This window comes from Charadrius vociferus, unplaced genomic scaffold (genome assembly GCF_000708025.1).
Source record: "Charadrius vociferus isolate BGI_N301 unplaced genomic scaffold, ASM70802v2 scaffold323, whole genome shotgun sequence".
NCBI lineage: Eukaryota > Metazoa > Chordata > Aves > Charadriiformes > Charadriidae > Charadrius > Charadrius vociferus.
Genome location: NW_009647692.1, coordinates 1,385,008 through 1,406,760, shown reverse-complemented (window position 1 = coordinate 1,406,760; position 21,753 = coordinate 1,385,008). Strand labels below are relative to the sequence as shown.

The 21,753-nt window shown below is 37.4% G+C and overlaps 1 protein-coding gene across 1 annotated transcript in view; it reads right to left on the bottom strand.

Moving 5' to 3' along the window:
• NF1 (neurofibromin 1) overlaps positions 1–21,753 on the bottom strand; it is a 100,229-nt gene that overhangs the window by 66,483 nt on the left and 11,993 nt on the right. Inside the window, exons 5-20 of the mRNA XM_009881481.1 lie at positions 20,071–20,214; positions 17,410–17,493; positions 14,927–15,117; positions 12,550–12,656; positions 12,220–12,287; positions 11,900–11,975; positions 11,241–11,398; positions 10,412–10,585; positions 10,111–10,233; positions 9,737–9,811; positions 8,443–8,574; positions 5,278–5,412; positions 4,602–4,715; positions 3,220–3,299; positions 1,726–1,849; positions 102–245 (exon numbers count right to left, since the gene is read on the bottom strand). Of these exons, the coding sequence (XP_009879783.1) occupies positions 102–245; positions 1,726–1,849; positions 3,220–3,299; positions 4,602–4,715; positions 5,278–5,412; positions 8,443–8,574; positions 9,737–9,811; positions 10,111–10,233; positions 10,412–10,585; positions 11,241–11,398; positions 11,900–11,975; positions 12,220–12,287; positions 12,550–12,656; positions 14,927–15,117; positions 17,410–17,493; positions 20,071–20,214 (1,929 nt within the window). The remainder of the gene's footprint in view (positions 1–101; positions 246–1,725; positions 1,850–3,219; positions 3,300–4,601; positions 4,716–5,277; positions 5,413–8,442; positions 8,575–9,736; positions 9,812–10,110; positions 10,234–10,411; positions 10,586–11,240; positions 11,399–11,899; positions 11,976–12,219; positions 12,288–12,549; positions 12,657–14,926; positions 15,118–17,409; positions 17,494–20,070; positions 20,215–21,753) is intronic.

The following is a 21,753-nucleotide window of genomic DNA, read 5'->3' as shown; positions in this document are numbered from 1 at the left end:
ATTTTATTTTTAAAAATTACCCTCAAAGTAATTTAATTTCTACTTGCGCATAGGTTTTTCTCCCCAGGTGAAAAAAGGAATTATTATCATATATTACTTACCATGGAAGAATTCCCTTTCCCTTTCCTGAGGGTAGCTCCTGGAGCACAGCGTATCATCTCTTCATGGTCAAGAGAAATTTGACTAGTTCCACCTCCAGAGACATCATAAAGGAAGAGAAAGTGGCAGGAACTCCTATCTGATTGCTATAAAGAGACGGAACAAAAATAATAAACCAACTTATTCTTTAAAAAGGGTAAAAAGGATAGATTTCAGGAAGGTAAAAAGCTCTTCAGCATTTACACAATACTTTTCACACCAGTGCTCTCGGGGCTTTATAAAGTTACCCATATTAATGGTATCTTAGAATGATATTTCCCCTTAAGCAATTATCTGGAGAGTCATCTTCAAAATCCATCACCTTGAGGTAAGCAGAAAATGATGCCTTTTCCTCCCTTTCTTGGAGCCTCCTGAAAGCCTGATAGGCTTCTTGGTTTTACTCCACACAATAAATACTAACATAAATATAATTACAATTTAGGTGTAATTAAATCTAAAGAAGCCATGCCAGGAGTACTGTACATTTTGTTCTATACATTTTATATTAGATCAGAAAAGCAGGAACTGAGACTGTGAAGCAGAGCTCTAATAAGCACTGTTATCTTTTTCTGATCCCGATATTAATGAATATCCTCTAAGCACTAAGATGACAGAGATTTTTAATTACTTATTAACTGGAAGAAGAACGATAATACTAAGCATACTCTAGTTGAAGGACAGTTGATTTCCACTTAGAGGCCAAATGTAAAGGTCTTGCTGAATAGAAAGCCAGAATGCCTACAATCTTCAGCTGTAATTTTCTATTTTATTCTATTTTACAAATACATGTTAAACTGGAGATACCAAAACAAAAGCCAGATACCAAAACTCAGCATCAGCACGGACAAAAAGTAGTGCCGTCAGGAGGAGAGAGCTACCAAAGTTGAAAACAGAAGAAAAAGAGTCATTTAAAGGTAAAAATCCTGTTGCTGAAAGACTTTTTCATCATGCTATATACTACACATAAGATAGTATCCTTCTCCTGTTAGCACAGCTACTTTCAGGTCAGATAGAAAAAAAAGAAACCCTTTATTTTTTCTAGTAGATCTTTAATTCAAAAAGCAATATAGCAAGTCTGGTTTTAATTCCAGTAATTATAGCATTACAACGTGTGTTTGGCTTGGAAAAAGTCTCTTGAGATTATTGGAAAGAAGCAAGTCAGAATTCTAGGACTCACATGAACATGACATCCAAAAAGAAATTTTTATTTCATCCATGAAGAAGTATATTTTATCATAGCTAACTTTGCCTTTTCCTCACCTTGTTGGCTATTTCTCTTTGTATTACACAAATAGGTATCAGGCACCAGATTTCTGCAAAACATACATTTTCCAGGCAAGTAAGACAACCTGTGTAGCTGAAGTAGAAAAAAAATAATTCCTAAACCTAACTTCGGTTAACAATTCCAATCACGGGTGCCTCACAAAGCACCATCTCTCAGCAGAGAGAAATCAGAAAACAGGAAGCGTAGGTGTAGCTATTAGATCTCTTCCAATCATAAAAATAAACTGGTAAATAAAGGGAGTGACAAAACAGAGAGCTATTCGTTTTAATGATCCTAACAGATAGATGCTAACATTTACTTACTTTGTTTTTCAGAAGAAATTTATTCCTACAGATGAGAATTTCTCGCAGCCACTTGAGGATTTCAGTACTGCTGAGCATCTGATGACTAGTTAGTTTCTTGCAGATATAAAAAAGCATTTGTGAACTGCAGCAAAATGAAATTCAGCATTAGCTTTACCATTTAGTAACAAAATTTTGAAGATATTACTACATTTTACCCAGAAATAGGCAATTAGCATGACTATCCTCTACATATACTAGCATCATCTTCTCAAATGTATAATAGATATAATACAGGTGTGTACTTTAAATGACAAGCTCCCCTCTGACCCTTCCCACCGCCCAGCTGGCCTTTTTAGTTCCCTAGAGGAAGTTAAGCGATTTGGGTACTTGTTAGAAGTCCAGACTCCAGGGCTGTCGGTTCAGAAGTCCTCCATTTATCCACAGAACAGATACAGCACAGACAGTGGCAGTACAAGTTTACCTACACTGCTCTGATAACGTGTCTCAACTCTGTTCTGGAAGGAACACATCTAGGGATGTTCCTTCTTCATATCCATTCAGGCCTCACACTCTCTGTTAAAACTGCCAAAGGGTCCAAATTAGTGTCAATTTTAATGGGTTTTTCCCCCAGCCCGAACAGACCGCAAACTCGTTTCTACTATTAGAAATTACAGCGATGAGTTTCAGTTCCAGCCCGACGAGGTAGGGCTCAGGCCCAAACCTATCCCGTACCAAGCCCCTGAGCCATGGCCAGCAGTCACGCAGGCCAATTTGTTGATGCTGGTAAGAGTGTTCCTCCCAGACTGCTGTTCCCTATCTTCTAAAACAAACATCTGTACCAATTCAGATTAGATTACCAAATATTTCTTTTTAAAGTTGTTTAGCTCATGCAATTCTTAGAAATCTGAGTTTACAGATTCCTATTTTTTGGTTTAGTATTTTGTGTAATTCTGACTCTTTTGGAACGACATTTTCCTTAATATTCTCCAAGCAATCAACCGCAACAGCTGCTGTGAAGTTACAAAAAGCAAGATGACTTTCATGAATAAAAATTCTTTAAATACACAGGAAAAACAAATGGAGATCACAGGGCAGAGCAAACGACCACCTTCTTGAGGTGAGGGCTTCAGAGTCAAGATTAGCAAATCCACACTCCTAGAATTACTTAGCATTACACTCCCTCAGCCCCAAAAAGATAAAACAGAATTTAAACAAGTAGTAAACAATTGAATGAGGTGGAGAAGTCTCTAGTGTTTCAAACTAATCATCATTTCTACACCTTAACGTCAGGCTGAAGAGAGTCTTTAAGAAAGCCAGCAAAATGTTTGTTATACTGTTGTTAAATCCATATAGTATAAGGAAGATAAAATGTTGTTATGAACACATATAATAACTTCGACTGCAGATTGATGCTGATGTTGCATAGTTTTCCCAAAACATTCACAGCTATTTCAAAAGAGAAGACAAATCAAAGCAGCTATTTCTCTAATTAACAAAAGTTAACTTACATACCTAATTTCCCAGAATGTTTCTATAGGTGCATCAGGATTCCACAAGTCAATGCTGTCTAACTGGTGAAGAACTAGCAAGGCCTAAATTCAAAACACAGTAGTTTCACTTAAAGGCAGAAATTTACAAAGCACATCAGCATAGGCAAATAGCTGCAATCACATAGTAATTAATTGTTTTAAAAACAACAAAAAAATCTAAAAAGCATTTTATATAGAAGAACAAGAGTTCATTGATAGTCTGTGTCAGAAGCATCTCATTTTAGTCTTTATTACATATTTACATAAACTAAGCCTAGAGGTTTTACCTTGTATTTCCACGCAAATCCATACCAGACACACAGACACAATGTTTTTAGAAGACAGGTTTCAGCTTTGACATTTACTTAGTGTCCAGCTGCAAAAAAACTAATGCAACCAATCCTACGGATATAAACCTCGAGTGGCAACAACAAAATTTCTGTAGTTCAAGCTCTTTGCCAAGGTGGGACAGGCGAATACTTTGCTCTTTGTAACCATTCCCTGCACAAGCAAAAACTTGGGTAAGAATAGGTTCTGACCATATCCAAGAGCATACCGGTGAGCTACGGATAAAACTTTACCTTCTGCTTTTGCTCTAGTCAATGAAGCACACAGTCTACGGTGCGCTTTTTAGAACAGGAATCTAAAGAAGGCAGGATAATACAACTGGCACCATGGATTAAAAAAGAATAAATCAATGTTTCTGTTGCATTATGTGCCAGGAGAAGCTGACGTCTGCTTTCACTGTACATGAAGTGCTCCGGAGACCCACCATAGTGAAAATCACACAAATGTTACAACTGAACTGGCAAAGTCACAGAATCAGCAACTTTGCATGGAAAGGCTAAAAATCAGAAGTAACTCTGGTGATTTGTTAACTTCTTCAGTCAAAGCTGGTGGGAAGATTTCAGTAGCCATAAGGTATCCTGTTCATTCCTCCCACACATACAACCTCCTCCCGTTCCCAACAGGACACTGCCTGACACATTCCCAACAATGCCACTGCGTTAGGCATTTTTCTCACAGCCGTTGAGGAAACACAGAAGAGAAGGGGCAAGCTTAATGATGCTCTCTGCAAAGATGGAGCAGAGGAACCGTCAAACTGTATCTCATCAACACCAGGGACGACCAAGCCCCAGTAAGAGGCGCAGGGTCATCACAAGAGACAGTACAAATCACGTTGGGAAATTTTCTTATAGGCCTCTGCTGTAAAACTTTCAGTGCAGGAGACATTTAGAAAAAGATCAATAGAGAACAAACTCTAAGACACAGAACTTCATGGCTAATGAATATTCCAGAGCTCCAACAAAAGCCTTGATTTGTCTGTGTACTAATCATTTGGCATACAGAACATTCAGCCCTTACCTCCATGGCTTCTTGTGCTATATCTGGCATGCTGGACTGCGGAACAAGCTGGACAAGGCCCGTAATTAATTCAGCCGTGCTACCTTGCGTCTCAGGCCCTTGCTTCCTTGGATTCTAAATAGCAAAAAGGAAAGCAAGATTAAGTCATAAAACTTTTAAATGACTGACCATGTTACTGACCGCTGCAGCCGCACTGCTGTAATTAAACTAGGTGGATTTCCGAATCTTTAAGAGAGTACCTCATTTATTTTTAAGCTATGATACCCCTTGCATCTCACATCTTTGACAGAATCGAAGTATTTTTAAATTAAACAATAAACAGACCTGAGAAAATGGAAGATTTAAGAGTGCATCTGTCTTTCCACTCATTGAAATGATGACTAATTTCCCCCCCCTTATTTTCATTTTCTTCTTGTTCTACTCCCTGATCCTCCCCCCACCCCCTTCAGAGATACAGAGCTTTATTTGCCTTTCACTGTGTTGCTCTGATTCTGTAAAATTTCTTACAGTTTCTTTTTGGTTTTGTCTTTTTCCTTTGAAAGCACATAAGCATTGTAACCAGAGAAAAGAATGAGTTGGGAAGTATCCTAGATGCCAGGTTTGTGTTTTTAATTTTTATTAATTTAGTAGTTTCAAAAGTAAATTTTACTATAAGTGAATAGTATGGTATACTCACACAAAGCAAAAGCTTTGGATCAGCATGGATCAGTTTTACCAAGGATAACAGCAAGAACTTGTAGCTTCTGGTTTCCAAATCAGTAGGTTTTTCTTTAAATTTAAGGCTTGTCATTTTCTCCTTAAATGTAAGACTCTGACGGAAGGAAAACATCACAGTCATTGTCAGTACAGTAGTCAACATAGTAGTTACTATTAAACATCTCATGAATTGTATTGCTTTACAATCTATAATTTATTAAAAAGTTCAAAAGTATATAAAATTCACTCAAATACAGTTACATAGCTTTCTACTTAAAAATCCCCTTTTACATATGCTTATGCTATCACTTTATTATATCTTTAAAGTTCCTTTAAGGATTGTTTTAGTGAGCTGTATGGGGACATAAGAAAAGTTTTTGCGTAAGACAAACTGTAGCAAAAGAAAAATGGATAAAAGGACCAAAACGAACTTACAGGGATTTTCTCTGGTCTGAGAAAGAAACAAAAATAAATGTTTCCAAGGAAGCTTGAATACATGAGAGGGTGGGGAACTTTTTTCCAAAGGCAAAATAGTCTCTTTATTTTCTGCCATAATCACAGTCCGGATGAGAGCACTTTCATCTCTACGACCTCTGAAAAATGCACCTTTCAGTTTTTACAAGGTACACAGTGCATCACTTAATTAAAAAAAAGCCCCAAACATCAAGCTTCATCTGAACAATCAGTAAACTACTTCTGTACCAGCAAGTTCCTCATGTGAAATGGAGGACATTTTAAGATATGTATTGAGAGTTCACATAGGGTGTTCTGGTTGGACTCCAGAGTGAACGGTATCATATTCTACCCCTGCTGTTCACACAACAGTACGAGCAATACATTTAACAAACAGTCAGACAGCACTGGCTGTGAAATAAGTGCATATGGATGCTACCAGTTGTAAGGATTTAAAAAACTGAGTTTATGCTTCAATCCTACAGCGTGCACAACCCTTCAAAGCGAAGCATGCTGTTGTATCGCAGTCACCTGCAGTTACTTCATCTCAACAGAAACAATTTGGATGCATACTGAAGTCTGTGAAAAATACTAAATATATGTATGTGTGTGGTTATATACATAAACACATACACGCACATATATAAATACATATATAAAAAAATGTGAACTTGCATTAACTGGTCCCCAGTGTGTCCAAAGACAAAAGATTTTCACCTCTCTCCAGTAAGTTTACAGAATTTATATTTTCATTAATTTTAATCTTCTATCAGCAGGGATTAAATTAGGATTTTTGCTTACAGCTACCAAAATAGTAACAAGACAGCAACTAGGACAAAAAAAATTGCCACTGTGGGTATTCAACAAAAGAGAGAATATAACTCTCTTTAGAAACTCAGCTTTTTAAACTATTTTGTGTGGGTTTTTTTCATTTTCACTAAACTTAGAAGTTTTGAACCACAACAACAAAAAAAAACTAGCTTGAAATCATCCTCAAGATAACTGAAAAAGAGATATGGCATTGTATAATTAAATTCTACAAGAATGAGAACCTCATGCTATTTTGCTGAATAGTTAGTGTGGAAATATACAGAATAAAATCTACCACATAAAAAAAGCATCTGGTCAAGAAATCAATACCGCAGTGGTAGAGGAAACTAATTCTGTGCTGAAGCTTACTTTGCTATAGTTAAGGGAATTCTGAGAAGAGGCACGTGGCAAAAGAAGCTGATTTGTTTCTGTGAAGCAATTTATTTACTTCACACAATCAAAACTAAAGACTATCAATAAACAAAGACAGGGACATGACTGCTCTCTGCAAATGTATCAAGTGGATAAACACCAGTTTGAAGCTAACAGACAACACTGGAACAAGAACAAAGGGGGATAAGTTAGACATAAATAAGTTTAGGCTGGAAATTAGAAAACAGTTCTAACCACCAGAGCGGGGAGATTCTGGAAGAGCATCGTGATGGAAAAGTAGGGGGCAGAAAGAAAAGAACAGAACCAACAAAAAGCCTTTCCTTCTAGGAAGGCGCTCAACTGGCTGTGAAAGGGATTGCCTCGCAACTGCCAAGCAGTGCTGAAGGGGTCTCCTCCAGTCCTGCCTTCTCGGGTAAAACATGCGACCTCTGTTCCCCAGGTGGAGCGACTGCAGTGGTAACTATGCACAGAAAAGTCAGAGCAAGGAAAGGCTTTTCTGCGGTAGTTACAATGGGTCATACTTACAGCAACAGAGGCCCACTGCCATGCAAAACAGTGCCTGGTTGGCATCTGACCGTGTGAGCGACAGCCGCCAATAAGAACGGAAAATAAGAAGCAGAAGACAAAGCACCACCAATCAATGTCAGAGTTGCCAGTACAACACCCCTGCTATTTTCTCAACAGATGAATATATACACATAAAAAGCAAGTTAAACATGTTGTGGCTTTCAACTAAAGGTATTTTCATCATTTGCTTTCATTTGAGAAGCCCAATAGGAGTACTTTCATGTATCATTTTAGGCCTTCTTCCAAAACAACCAACCAACTTCACTTGACACATCGAAAGTCCCAAATGGAAAGTTCAGAAGAAAGGCAACACAGCTGCATGTGAACTTACTAAAAAAATCTGGGTGAACTACGAATTTGAATTTACTCAATATTTTTTCTAAGACAACCAAGAACATTTACTTTTTTCATAATGGCCGAAAAATCTTACTTTGTTGCTGTCACCAAGACCAAACAGTCAACTTGCTCAACAGAAAGCAAGCAAGACAAATGAAAAGAAGAAATACTCATGCTAACCATGGTAAAAGCATTGCATTTTTCAGAAATTATCTTCACATACAGAATGCTTTTGGTCTCCAGATTACACAAGAATGGATGTATTACCTAGCCATTCACACAGCAAGAAAGCTTAAAATGAACAGTTAGCCACAGAGGACAGTTACAGAAGAAGTATTTCTATGTTGCCAGTTTAAAAGCAGCATGAAAACTGAGAAACATGCATCAATAACTGGCTAGAAACAGTCAATACAGCAACACCTGCAAAGTTTACAGAGCATGTATGGCTCTCTGTTGCTTTTTGGATTGCAATATTCTTCCCTCCTCTAGTTTCCAGTCTAAAGTTAATGAATAAAAAAGCTGGAGTGGAATGGGGACACAGGAAAAGCAACAGGTTTGTGTTTAACAGCTTCTTTAGAAGCCTTACCGGAGTCATGCGAATTGCTGGATGTGCCCCACAGCCCTGAATAGCTTTATGAAGTGTCTCGCTGAACATGCTGCGAAGCTCCATGGAATGGCAGTACACAGCATCGATCTTGGGCCACCAGTCCAAGGCAGACTAGAGTGAAAACACAGAAATGCTCAAACGGTAAACTGGTAATATATGAACTAGATTATGATTTGTTGTATACCTCAAAGTTACAGAAGCTGTACAATAACAACCCTTTACACAACAGTATTTTACACAGTATTACTGATACGTTAATTTTGCATTCTCACAATAAAACTCATAATATTTAACCGAGTTGTAACGGAAGCTATACTTCCAACTTAGCTGCTTACTATATTACTCTTCTTTCTGACCAAGCACAAACTCTGAAACCAGGAATGCAGGTAGATTTCAGGATACTGAATGCTAGTAAATAATGCTTCAAAACAAACAATGTGCGCTCAATTCATCCTGATACACTAAACAAAATGGAAAATTGGTATCTTGGGTGCTTGATAATAACTGAAAAGCTGTATTAATCCACCAAAGATACACCACCACATCTACAGTTGCATTTTCTCTGCTGTTTGTCAAAGTGCTTAATACTTTTTTTGGTTTTAAATATAGTGTTTTCATTACAATGTTGGATAAATGAAATAGAAAATGTTATGTAAATTAAGTAGGGCCGGTTGCTCAACACTGACTGATTCTGTTTTCATACTGACCAGGAAAGTATTTCTGAACAGTATAAACTGGTATTTTAGTGACTTAAAGTACAATAACACATTGAAGATAAACAACTGCACAAACTTCCAAAACATTTTTGGCACTCAGCATTTACTACACTTTTACACTATTTATATTCATACTGGATGAAATCCCTGAGCAAAGCACGAGGCCAGCTCTTCCCCCGAGTTCCCATGTCAATATACTGCAAGTAGTAGAAGGTGGTGTAACGATGAATGTCCTGAGGGTGTTTTTCATGTATCAATAAAAGCAGTACCTATTATAAAACCAGAGAACATAAGATTCATTTGCCATCCTACATTAGAGGTATTAAGAGATATTTGTACTGAAATTTTACATTGACATACAAGCTCTCAAACTGGGAATCAACTGGTGGACAGCACGAACCAAGATTTCTATGTCCTTCCTTATTAGCAAGCAACTCTTGCTGTACGGATACAAGTGACAAGATTTGGTCTACTATTCAAATTGTATTTAATAAGCAGATATTGATCTGAATAGAAGCCACAGCTTGCTGGGCTGATTAAACACTTTCAGAACTTACATTTGTGATTATTCGGTGGAGTGAATTTACCAGTACATAATGAAATGTTGATGGGGAATTCTGTGCCAAGCAGATCTACAACAAAAACACATAAAAGCCACTTAGTAACATCTTTTTCCTTTGCCATCTTTCTTATCACACTGAATAACGCACTGAAGCCTTTTTATTAAATTGACAGAGCTGTCAAATCTAAACATGAGAAAGTCTAACAGGCGAAGAAAAGATTTATAAAAACATGCAGAGATTTATTACTAAGGGATATTTATACAGTTGAATTTATTTATGAGCTTCCAGCTGCTGTTAGCATATCTTTTATAATTGACAGGTTATCAATAGCATGTGGAGGATGACTTAACAGTAAGTAGTGTTCTCACCTTAAAGTGTTGGTTGTTATGAGGGTTTATGCGGAAGCAGGAAACTAAGCAGTCAATCATAAGGTCTACATCTGCATTCTGATTGCCTCTTGAAAAAGGTTTGCTTGGATTAAACAGCAAATTCTATATATTTTAAAAAAATACAAATATATAAATCAGATACCAAGAATATTCTTGTCTACTTTCAATATAAAACTTTCCACTGAAAGTCACTATGGTATTCAATTAAGGAGAAATTCAAAGTTTATTTCAGTATTTTAAAATTCAAACTTCATTGCAATTAGGAAATAGACATTTTTACCTTAAGATCTACTACCATGGACTGCACTAGTAGGAAAATGACAGAATTATCTTCCCAGTTGATGTAGGTAGACGCTTTGCACAGTTTAACACAAGCAATAGCAGCACTTTCAGTCAGCTGTCTGCTCCCACTGTGGCCTGCAAGTGCTTTCCTGAGATTGTCCAGGAAGAGTTTCTGCAGAATTCAAATCAGGAATAGTTATAATCAGAGCTTTGGTGATCTGCGGTCAGAGTTCTTAGATCCTTAAATATTAAAAACAAACAACATTGCATTTTCTGATCAGAAATCACAGATATTGGGATTGAAAAAAACAACTTGATGCAGCATTGTGGAGAAACATTCTGTTTATTAACGCCATTAATTTGGAACAATCTAGGGCAATCAGAATGGCACAAAGATAGATGGTTGTCTGCTCATAATGTTTGCAGACACATCAAACTCAACATCCGCTATAGGTACCGTGGTTATGGAACATGCAGGGGACACACCGCAGAAACCTCGATCAGTACAATATCGCCCAGTGAGAAGCAATGCTAACTTTACCACTGGTGGAAGCAGGAGAAATTGCAAGACTAAGATTCAAATCTCCAAAGAGATGTAAAAGTTCTGAAATAACATTGTTTGGGACATACTATCTGTATGAATTACTGACAGTGAAAGAACATATATTAGGTGAGAACTTAAAAAGGGTGCGGAAATTTACATACGGAATTGTAACATGCTTTTTAGGCAGGAAAGACAAAATACAACACATCTGAAATATAGAATAAGCGAAGACAAGCACCCTCTAGAAATCAAAACCAGAATTCAGATACTTTTCTTCTCTTACCTTGTTCATTTTTGTTTCCTCTACCACATCCTTTGCTATATCTTGGATTATCTCTGGGCACAGGACCAGGAGAATGATTTGCAGTGGCCAAACTGCTGCTTTACGTTTTGTGCTTTCAGCAAAGCCATCCACTAAGTCAAACAACTTCTCTGCACAATCTGCATAAAATATAACCCCAAGTTTAATACAAAGTTTAATTATGAAAAGGTAAAGAATAGGTATAAAAGAGCAGAGGGATAGCTCCACCTACACAGAAAAAAGTTCTGTTTTGCACATTACTGGATAACCGCTCTCAACCTAGTTAAAGACATGGTTTACTTAAAAATATAAATTTTCCTCTTTTTGATTAGACACAAATACAGGTGATGTTCTCTTAAGCTTTCTTTCCTGTGTCAAGATGAAAAAACATATATTTAAAGAGTTTCCACCTTTTGGGTTTTATTTCTTTGCGTTGTGGACCACAAAATGTATCTCTTTAAAAGGTGATTCAGGAGAGAAAAGAGATAGCAATATATCCTTGCCTGCCCTGACAAAGGTTGACAGAAATTTGTTTCTTATTTGCAGGCTGCACAAGAAGCAAAGAGGACACAAAATGCAAGTGAACGTGGAGATGTCTGAGAAACCAACTTTTGAACACGCTGTCATTTGTTACGCCTTACCAGCCATGTCAGTCTGGGGTGTTTGATACAGCTTTGTGAATTCATCAGGATAGTTTTCCACCCAGTTCCAAAATGCCTGCAGATAATGCAAAACATCTTTACATTCCAAAGCTTAAAAATATTTTTTTCTGAATTATGTACTTAAATGAAGAGTGATTTTAATCTTCCTTCTAATCACTCGACATTTCTTATGAAATATATGCATCAAAGGGATGCACCAACATATATTTTATAGTAAATTACTGAATTGCAACTACTCCTAAATGAGATAAAGTCTGCAAATAAGCAATGAAACAGAAGATAAATATTAAAATACTTACCTTTTCGAGACTGTTGATAACAGCTAACTGAGCTACCTTCTTAAGGGCTTTAAACTTGAATACAGTCTCTGTAAAGGTAAAACACTTCTGCATTTAGAAAAGAAACTTGGTTCTAAAAAGCAACACAGATTATAAAAGACATTTGAAATGCCAAGCAATTTTTAAACCAATGCCTTCATGCTACTTAAGTATTTTTAAACATTTTGGTTAATATATAACTATTTGGAGTAAAACACAGCAATAAACAGCTATACATATCAATACCATTGTGTCATCTCTAACTAGCCCTATTCACGTAAAAATATTTCAGAACACCGGCTCAAATCATACCTTGCAAGAGTCGTTTTAGTTTTGAACAATCCACACTGATGTACTGTAAGAGTTCAATATCATGAACATCAGCATTATCTTCTGAACAAACAGTCAGCTCCTGTAATCTAAAAATATGCAAAGCAAAGTAACATCTCAATCCGATTACTTCAGATAGGTATGAACACATACCTATGATTCTAGACATTTGAATGGCAGGGGAATATTGTATGATCTCAGATAAACTTTTCCAGGTTTAGAAATGAAAGACAGACCTTGCACGATTAGGAGTTAATATTATATTCCATACTCGCACCAAAAATGGATCTAGAAGTACTACTGATGAGTCTTACAAGAAACCAATACCATCTGGTGATAGTCTGTTTATGTCCAAGACTTGCCTAAATCCTTCTGTTATCTACTGTATTGTAGCAGTAATCTTGTCATCTTTTCATCTAAACATTCAATTCATGGAATCATGACACCTTTAGACTAGGGCTCCTTAACAGCAAGTCTTGCCCCAGCTAATTTCTCAAGAGTAAAGCAGTGGTAATTAATATCGCTGAAGTGAGCCACAACACCTCTTTGTAAGCTAAAGAGGGTCTGTGTTTTTCTGGCCTAAAGAAATAGGACGAAGTTTAATCACGCCATTTTAAACACAATGGCACCTTTTCACACTTTTGTATTAGATGATTTACTAAGCATCTCGTCAGATACTAAGCCACTAATAACTAAATCATATGTTCGCACAAGCTGAAGATCGCCATGTCTCGTTCCAAAGCTACAGATGTGTTTTAGACATGGAATGTGATTTCTAGTACTACACACAAAAGCAGTTCTTCATTTCTTCAGCGCCAGGGAAACTTAACAGCCCTCGCTGGGAATGGGAAGGTCCCCACTGCTGTGCTTTTTGTGCCAAAAATCCCCCAGCTGCTGTACAAGGCCTAGAAATATGCCTAAACAGGAAGCCCAGGTCAAGAGATCAGCAATGCGGACTGTCGGCAAGCTGACCCCTGTGGAGATCAGCAACAACTGGTCAAATATTTAACTATTTATGCACAGGCCATCTTGAAGTGAAAAACAGGTTGGCGAAAGCACTATCTTCCTGCTCAAATGGACAGTAAGAAGGGCTTTGGAGCTTGAGAACTAAACCGTGCTACAGACATATAAATAAATACAGATCCATGGGCTAAATTCAAAGACTGTCAAAAAATCTCAACTGAAAAATACTTCCCATAAAAGGAGCAAAAGAAATTGTTTCCATTTCCATAAGCAACAAAACATAATCAACCTATTGAGTAAAACCACATCCTTCATGCTAGCTGCCAAGTCTATGTTCTGGAAACAGAAGTTATTGAAGGCTCCGTCTTTAAAATACATAAAATTTCAAATCATTAAATAATTTTCAGCTGAGTTCCAAAATGCAAATATTTTCCAAAATGTTGGAATGGAATTGTTTTTACATTATAAGGAATATATAAATCTTTGTTTCAATTGTATTGGCACACTCATTGCTACACAATCACATAAGGCTGCCCAAGCTCCACTTTTAATAAATCAAGAATTATGTTAGCTCTTATCACACATTGTTACAGCTAAGCTACTTCAAGCAACTTTCAAAAAACATCGAAGTATTTCAGTAATAAAAAGCTTAATACACAACTAGTGGACTGGCAAATGCTGAAACATCAGAAAGACCTGGAACGGGGCAAAAAGAACAAAGAATAGATGGAAACCTTGGGCTTGTCTCTCTTCTTACTTAAAACAACAGAAAAAACAGTTATTTTTACAGTAAATGTGCTGTGAAACTCAAGTCAGACAGAAGACAAATGGGTCTTTTCCAACAACTAACAAACAGTCCAGCTGGTTTGTCCCCTTCAAGCATAAGACGGATTTAACATAAAAGCCTTCAAGCAGGAAAAATTAGGAAGGCAAATGGCCTCGGGGCGCCAACAGAGCTGCAGACAATCAGTAATTTTGCATTCTAAATTGATAAGTAAATGGATACACCCCAATATCTTCAGCACCCTTTTTTTTCCGAAACACCTTGCACCTGCAAGAACTTAGACAACTTATGCAGCTGAGTTATCATTACTTTCACTCTAGAACAGCACTTTGCTTGTACTTAAGAAACCAGATTAAAAAAGCCATAACTGCAGCTCACAGAAAGCATGCTGGGAGCAACCTAGAATGGGTATGAAACAGGTTCGGTTTGTAACCTGAAACTCAAAATTCTGAAAGGTAGAGGCAGCTTCACTTAGGACCTATCTTGTTAAATACCACTTAAACAGTTAACTTTTCTGAAATTAGGAAGACTACAATTCATGACAGATGTTCTATACACCAGTATTTAGTAGATGTTCTAATACACTAAGTCAGGCTACTGAAAAACACCTACCTGGTGGAAATGCGGCTGAACACAGCATTAAAGTTATTGCAGCTAAGAGAAAAAAGAACCCCAGAGGCAGAATTTCGCAGTTCAGCTGCATGCTGGTTCCCTTCACGGTAAGTGTGGATGAAGTGGCAGATTTCTGGCAGCAACTGTTTTACCAGCATGGTCTCGTCTAGTCGCATGGTGTCCTTTGGTTGCTAAAAATAAACATTCGGTATTTCATGAAATTCCATTTTGCAGGTTTGGAGGCAAAAAAAATGGAGCATCTGCCACTAGTAGGCACAGGACATGAATCTGAACTTCTAATTCTGCCTGCAGGCTACCACTGACCACAGTGTAAGTAGTCTACATGGAAAAAGGCTTCTTTCCATTTGAACAATAGTCCGTATCATTCAAAGCATCTTACATTTTCAGTTAAGTCTCCAAAATATGTAGGACACCAAGTTGATCGATGTCATAAAGTATCAAGCAAAATATCAAACTAGTGTTTGTAGTAAAACACACTCCTGTTCTGATGAACGCACCCTATTGATCTGTGTAAAATATTAGCAGTAGAGCATTAACTATGTTGGCTTTGAATGGAAGCTCAAAGGGCAAAGACCCACCCTTACTTCTCTTCTACGTAGCGTTCTAACCACTATATTTTGACAGCAAATATTTTATATAACAAAATGAACAGAAAAAGAGGTGCTTCTCCCTTGCTCTTGCCTGGGATTGCTCTATGAGAGTCAAAAATGGCTTAACTTTCCTGCAAAAGAAAAATCTCATTTTTGCCAGTTTGCACAGTATGAGACATAAGGAAACTATTTACAAAAGAATTCAAAGTGAAACTTTGCTCTACTAAGAGCAAGTTTTAACAGAAGGGTCAGCATTAAAGCTTTCTAAAATTCTACCAATGAATTTACCATAGGGAATTGGGAAGTTTCAGAGACTCCCACTTAGTTGACCTGAGTCCTGTTGCCATGAGAACTTGATGAAACATTGAGCAAGAACAGCGACCAAGAAATACGTCTGAAGATATCACAGAACACAACGCTCTTTGTATAGAACTTTGGCTCAGTCTTATTAAACATATACTGGCTCAACGTGCTCTCATTTGAATTGACAAAGCAAGAAGTATACAGCACAATTTTAGGCTGTTCAAATATCATCATCTATCAGGAAAAAGCCACTAACGTTTCAATCAATATGCATATGTGAAATATTTTAAACGAATTATTTTCCAAAGTTAAAATAGTTTTTTTGACTCACTGAATCAAAGACACAAAAAGTGCGAAAAAAGAGGTATTTACCTCAGCTGTAAAAGCCGAAAATTATTCTGGAAAATGTATTTACCTGGATCTTTTGTGAATTTAGAAGAATCCACAATTATTCAGACTGTTTTAGCACTGTAATATAACCTATGCCGCTTGACAAATCTAACCATAATAAGGTCATTACCTTATAAAGAAAGAACCTTCAAAAACTGTTGCAGGGAAACAGCAAAGAGCTTAGATGATTTCATGACATTCATCCAGGAATACAGCTTTAAAAAAAAAATTCCTTTCTTGTTAAAGGAATAAACCATTGCAAAATTTGCTCACAGAGAAGTTTGGCTTTGCAATTATACAGTTTAGCACAGTAAGTTGTACAACCGTTTACATCCCAAAGGTCCCAGCAAACTGCCTCGCAGCACAGCTCTGATTGGAAAGCTCAGGACCAGGCTCCCAGTGGAAGTTTGGACATGGTTAGCTAATGTAATCTAGGAAACACCTGCAAAAGTAATCTTTAGAATAGCGATAGCAAAGTTTCTGCTGTATGTACAAGTACATGAAAAAACTACCTCACCAAATGAAAGACTTAAGAAATTTAAAGAAAAATCAACCCCGTATGCAGAAAACTTACTAGCATAAAACTTAAAATATTTTTACTGAATTATCTGCTACTTTTAATGTGATTTACCATCACATTACATTTTTGGGTTAAATTGTGGGATGAAAATGTTTTCATGCATCTATGCAAAAAGTACTGAGCAGAACACGCCACAAGCACTCAAAGCTTATAAAAATCTAGCGAAGCTTCAAAACCACATCTAATTCTTCATTTGGGTTCATGTCTTCCCTTACTCCAGTTGACGCATGTCTCAGAGTACAGTTGTCTGCAATTCTTCTTAACAAATTATTAAAAGAAAATCATTACTTAAAACTCCACAAACTAGTGGAGCAGTGGGAAGGACAAATTCAAAAGTTTACTTGAATCTATTTAGCTGAAAAAAGATCCCTAATTTTAGGCAAGAAAAAAGCACCCCACAAATCCTTAATTTATCAATTATACCAACTACTTGCATTTATAGGAAGTTTTAGTATTTTTCAAATGGCATTAATCCTACTTCGCTCTAAATGGGATGAGTTTAACTTTAGTAGCAGTAATAATAGATAGATAAGCATTTGACTTGTGGTCTCTAACTCATTTGATTCCAACTTAGCAATTGCTTATGCAAGCCTACTCACCCCTGCCAGACATTTTTCCAGTGTATCCAAGATAATCAGCTGAGATAGATATAAATTCTTTTCAGCAGTTTCTCCAAATATTCTCTGAAAGTAGAAAGGATACGGATTCATCTGAGACACAGAAATTTGACTTGTCACACATTAAAGTAATGTAGCAAAGTGGCACGCTAAGTTATGGCTCCTTTACTGTTCTGGTTTTGAGTTTAGAAGTAAAGTCAGCAAAAATTAGATTAAAATAGGAATTAAAACCCTATTGCTGAAGAAATATCTTTGTCCAGTCTGCAATGCCAAATTGAATAAGGAACAAACAGTTACCGCAATGTAAGACTGGAGGTACGCTGCAGCCCCATACCTTCATCAGGCCTATAATTTATTCAGAAATGAAGGTTATACCTTTTCAGAAACTATTTTGGTATCAATTACTGCTGACTCTTTTCCAATTCTGTATTTCATTGCCAACATCTTAATAAAACTGATGTTACAACAAATCCGTATCGACAAGCTTACGAGAGCATTGCAAAATTTAGCACAGACCACAGGAAGAAACACATGAGCCCCTCCAAGGAGATGCCACACTTCAGGCACAGGACAAAGGCAGAATTCCATCGGGTGTTTAAGCTAGCACCCAATTTTACTGCAAACAATAGTAACTAGTTCCAGCAGTATTAAGACAGCAAAATAAAGCAGAAAAGATTTAGCCAAAAATATACTCGTACTACTGCCTACATGTGGAACACATGCAGAAGTCACCCACAGGAAGTTATATTTTAAGCCACAGGAGAGGTTAGCTCAACTAAGTCTAAGTTTCAGGACAGTGCAAGACTTTTTTCTACATGTAAGGCCATTATGACAGTCTATTGGTCTGTTTTGTTTCAGCTATAGAAAAAAATCCTTCAAAAATATTGCCGACCCATACAGTAGCTCAGTCCATCAAACATAAAAAATGTGAAGTCTTGTTCCTAAGTGCAAAGCAAATGTTGACTCTTTTTACGGACATTTTTAGCTAGGTATTTCTTCTCAAGATCTATATATCATATACAGAAACTTGTTTTAACTGTATAGTTTTCTCACTTATCAGACAATCGTCTTGCACATCAACACATTCCTTCATGCCTATGGAGCATAATGAAAATAAATTCTCTCTCAAAAGGGATTACAGGTAGCTGTAAGCAGCGCAAAATCCCTAGCAGGAGGGCAACCCATTTTCTGATTTCATCAACCCTTTGGTAGTGTTTTAACAGCTGCACATCTCTATACAACGATAGCCAAAAGAGCTCACTGCAAACTATCTTACTAAAGCCATAAAAAAAAGGTACTGCTAGACTTTGGCCAGTTCTGTTACCTGTCTGTGGAGATTCCACATGATCACAAATCACATGGCTTCAAAACTCAATGAACTAAACTTTTCTCATGACAAATCCAAAACCAGACCTTCATGAAAAAAAATAAAATCAAACTGCATCTTCCTCCTCATAAAGGATTCCTAAACTTTCCATTTACCCAACTTGATGGTAATAGTTATTTTTCTAGAGTCAACACACTGGACAGCCACATTCATTTTTTTTCTTTCTAGGTTTCTCTTCTCTTTCGTTCCACTGAGATCTATTTTAAAAGACGGGTTTAGTAATGCTGATGAGTCAAATATTTTGATGGATTTCAGGAATCATTTTATGGTTCCTTTGGAGGCAGAACAAAAACCAGTACGCAGGAAACCATTAACTAAGACATCTGGCTCTAAAGATTCCTCTTTGGGAACTTGTAGAAAAATCACCTTGAATCTCATCGCTTCCCACCAGCATACTGCCCTCAAGTATCAACACAAAATGGTTTAATGAGAAGCGGTGATCCACATCAAACAGTAAATGGAAGAGATGTGTATCATTCCCACACATTCGTCATTCACTTTTCTTACTGACTAGCAAGGTATTCCTTTGGAGGTGTGAGTCTATAGTGGCAGTATTAGACAAGAGATTGTTTTCAAAGATTTTTCTTACAAGGTTCTGACTTACATTTTTAAAACATATCTATTTTTTTTTCTGTATAAACACACAGATGTTAAAACACCCAAACAGCCTGGAAAATTCAAATAGCCTAAGTTTTAAATCATTTTCCCTCCTTTTTCCCTTCTTCCTCTCCCAAAATGATTCCTGGCAGGATGGATGAGGGGAGAAAAACCATCTCCTAGTGCTGCTGCCCTGCAGCTCCTTTGCCGTGCTGTGTTCCTCTTCTAGAGACTCTGCTGGCGCTGCTTCCCGAGCAAACTGAAGCGTCTTTCCATGCGATGGGAAACATTCTCTCACACTTCCCAACAAGCAGCACATTCTACTAGTATCTGACCATTGCTCAGCAACCCCATGTAGTATCAGGTACCTTCATGCACCCACTCCTCAGCGCACCCCACACCATCCCAGCTCCAGACCATTCCCACAGCTAACAGAAGGTCCCCCTTCATCACCACCTTCCTTTAGGTCTCTCTATCTCATTGCCTTTACATGTAACACAGCTCAGTGCTGTTGGTGAACTTCAGTGCATGAGGATGAAAAGAAGTGTAAAAGGCAAGCAACAATTTGACTAAATTTCAAGTGACTCTCTGCAGATTGTATATTATGAATAAATAACCATTTTGAAAAATCACCCAACAATCCAAAATTGAAAACTCACCATGTTATTAACATTTTTTAAGATATTAGTGAGACCACTGATGACCAGGGAAAACTTGTACTTGGAAATGTTTATGAGACATTCCTTGTTGTGCTCCGTACTGACTTTGGTGTGGGTATTCTGCTGGCCGGCCTTTATTGGAAGCTACAAAAAGAGACAAGCATCGTAAGATTTTTTACATTGAAAGTTACATCTTTAAAAATGGATTAAAAATTTTTGAGGCACCAGAAATAACCTTGAAAAACATTCTACAAGAGACAACCACAAACACATTATTTCATTTTCTCTACATTCATCTTTCTATTAGTTATCTATGAAAATACTGAAGTTCACCTATTCCTTTTTCTGAATTGAAACTAAACTTCTATTTTGTGATAAACTGTCTACAAAACAAGTGTCAACACAATCAAAAGGAGCAGAAAAATGTAAGACAGAATTCTGAGAAGTTTCTTTATTTCAAAAATTAGCTCGTTAAATACCAAAAATGTTCAAAAGGCTAACACCTGCGAGAAAAAACTGCATCTTGAAACCTGAGAGGGGGTAAAATCACAGCAGCTCACAAAGCAGGTGAGTTGGAAGGTGGTAACAACAGTGGCTCTATGCGCGTCCTCTAATCCTGCGCAGGACAGAGCTGGCCAAGAGGTACAAGTGAGGCCCAGGAGGAACCACCACCGACAGCCCCCGCAGGCCCTAAGGCCCTGGGCTCCCTGGGGTCCCCTCTCAACCACCCCCCGCCTGGCCGGGTGATGAAACCTCAGATCAAACATGCCCCAAGCACTCGCCAGCCAAGCACCACTTGTGAGCCCACATCACTGCCCTTGTCCACCAGCCAGCAGTAAAAGTTAGACTTGAAACGCATCTCTTCCAGGAAAGATAAGACTCAGAGGGACTGCACAAGGCGGAGATGTTTCTCCTGCTACACACACACTAGGCACTTTGTTTCATGTTGTACCCAAATTCTTCGAGGGTCACAACCGAATCGCTTCCCGAGCACACACGCCGTGCCCTGCAGGCTGCTCACTGGAGCTGCCCCATTACCAACCACCCCGCGGAAATGGGAGCAGTGATTCTTGGAAAAATCCATTTTACTGTGGATTTATATTTTTAAAAAGCAAACAAATGTGGGAACAAAAAAGGAAATTAGTATTATCACCGCTTTTTATAATTCACATGTGCCATTTGTTTTTTAAAGCATGACCTAGGAATTTACTATCTATAGAAACTTAAATTGCTACTACAAGTTTTAACCAATTTTGACTGGAATTCTCGATAAACATGTATTCTGAAAGACACCAATAGATCAAAGTAAATGCCACAATGTGGTATTTTGCATTAGAAAGGGTACCTTAAAAAAAAATAAGAAAAAAAAAAAGATAATTTAAGAGATGTTGAGAGAAGAATTCCAAGTAATTAAAATCAGCTTTACAGCTGCAAAAAACTTAAAAAGCAACCTTGCAGGTTGGCGGCCCCTGCAGACGTGGTGAGGGTGCTTTCCATACTGTCATCCAGTTAAACTGCTGTCAGGAGTCACGAACATCTCTGCCAACCATTTAACATTACTACCCTTGTGGATAAAAGTTTAAAGGCCCATATTTAAAATGCTAGATGAATCGTATTAAAGAACCTCAGACTTGGAACACTTTTTTCAACAGTTTTGACTGCATTATTAAATGCATTCTACTC